This window comes from Solanum verrucosum, unplaced genomic scaffold, assembly GCF_900185275.1.
Source record: "Solanum verrucosum unplaced genomic scaffold, falcon-dt-bn FXZP01000019.1, whole genome shotgun sequence".
In the NCBI taxonomy this organism is placed as follows: domain Eukaryota; kingdom Viridiplantae; phylum Streptophyta; class Magnoliopsida; order Solanales; family Solanaceae; genus Solanum; species Solanum verrucosum.
Window position 1 is genome coordinate 603167 of NW_026020191.1, and position 1141 is coordinate 604307.

General features: G+C 30.9%; 1 protein-coding gene across 1 annotated transcript; it reads left to right on the plus strand.

Moving 5' to 3' along the window:
* Nucleotides 1-266: 266 nt before the first annotated feature.
* LOC125829407 (protein SRC1-like) lies at nt 267-536 on the plus strand. Its single transcript, XM_049508631.1, has one exon. It carries the CDS (start codon nt 270-272, stop codon nt 534-536), a length of 267 nt encoding a protein of 88 aa, XP_049364588.1. The 5' UTR covers nt 267-269.
* The last annotated feature ends 605 nt before the right edge of the window (nt 537-1141 follow it).

Sequence of the window (1141 nt, forward strand, 5' to 3'; positions counted from 1 at the left end):
GAGGGGTTAGGAACACACTTGGATGAATTATTGCCCTCAACATAACCAGTGGAGATGGAGATGTAACAAACGTTTATTCTATGGCTTCTGTTGGGAGATTTTTTATTTAATTATTTCCTAAATTACCAATGGTTTTTTATTGCTTATGGAATTAAGTATATATTAGTGTTCGAAGGATGTACACGTAAATATCAAGGTTTTCATCCGCTTTATTTTTCTATAAATTGCTACATGAGTTTGCATTAAACAAATCACTCCACTTAGGAAAAATGTCAGGAATAATGCACAAGATAGAGGAGAAACTCCACATGGGAGAACACAAAGAGGATGAAGATAAGAGGAAGGAAAAGGGTGAGGGACACAAGGATAAGACGAAGGAGAAAGGTCAGGGGCATAGGGAGAAGATAAAAGAGAAGTTTCATGGGGAAGATCACAAGGATGGAGAGGAGAAGAAAAAGAAGAAGAAGAAGGATAAGAAGGATAAGAAGCATGACGATGGTAGCAGCAGTAGCAGCAGTGGAAGCGACAGTGATTAGATCTCATTTATATATCACTCCTTTTGCTCCTAGCTATATTTTCAGTTTTTCATTCTGTACTTCATTCCTCTAATAATCCTTCCTATATGATCATAGTATGAAAAATCGATCTAATATTGAAGATTGCAATATTTAAATTGGTGTGATTCATTTCATTTCCATACAAAATGAAAGGTTTTTATTTATCTATGCACATAAATATATTAGTCATTTTGGGTTGATCATATTTAATGGATATTGATGAGTGTTGCTATCTGGTGTTATGCTGCCATTATTAAAACACACGTGTGTATATATATATATATATATATATATATCATTATATATATCATTATTATTAAAAAACATGAATTTCAAATTTTCGCTCGATACCCTTCATAACTTATGTTAAACAAGAATAAAATTGTAATCAGGCAAACATATTGTCTAAAGAGAATAAGGTTCATATATCACATATCACACATATTATCAAATCATATCATATATTATTATAAGTGAAAACCTCAAAGTTAAAAGTTGAAAGACAAATTTATCCATCAAATAATGAACCATAATTTATCATTTAATACCTAAACTATTCTCTTAAAAAATGTACAATAACGTAA

Coding starts and splice junctions, on each gene's coding strand:
- LOC125829407 (XM_049508631.1), top strand. CDS start 270: ATGTCAGGAATAATGCACAAGATAGAGGAGAAACTCCACATGGGAGAA.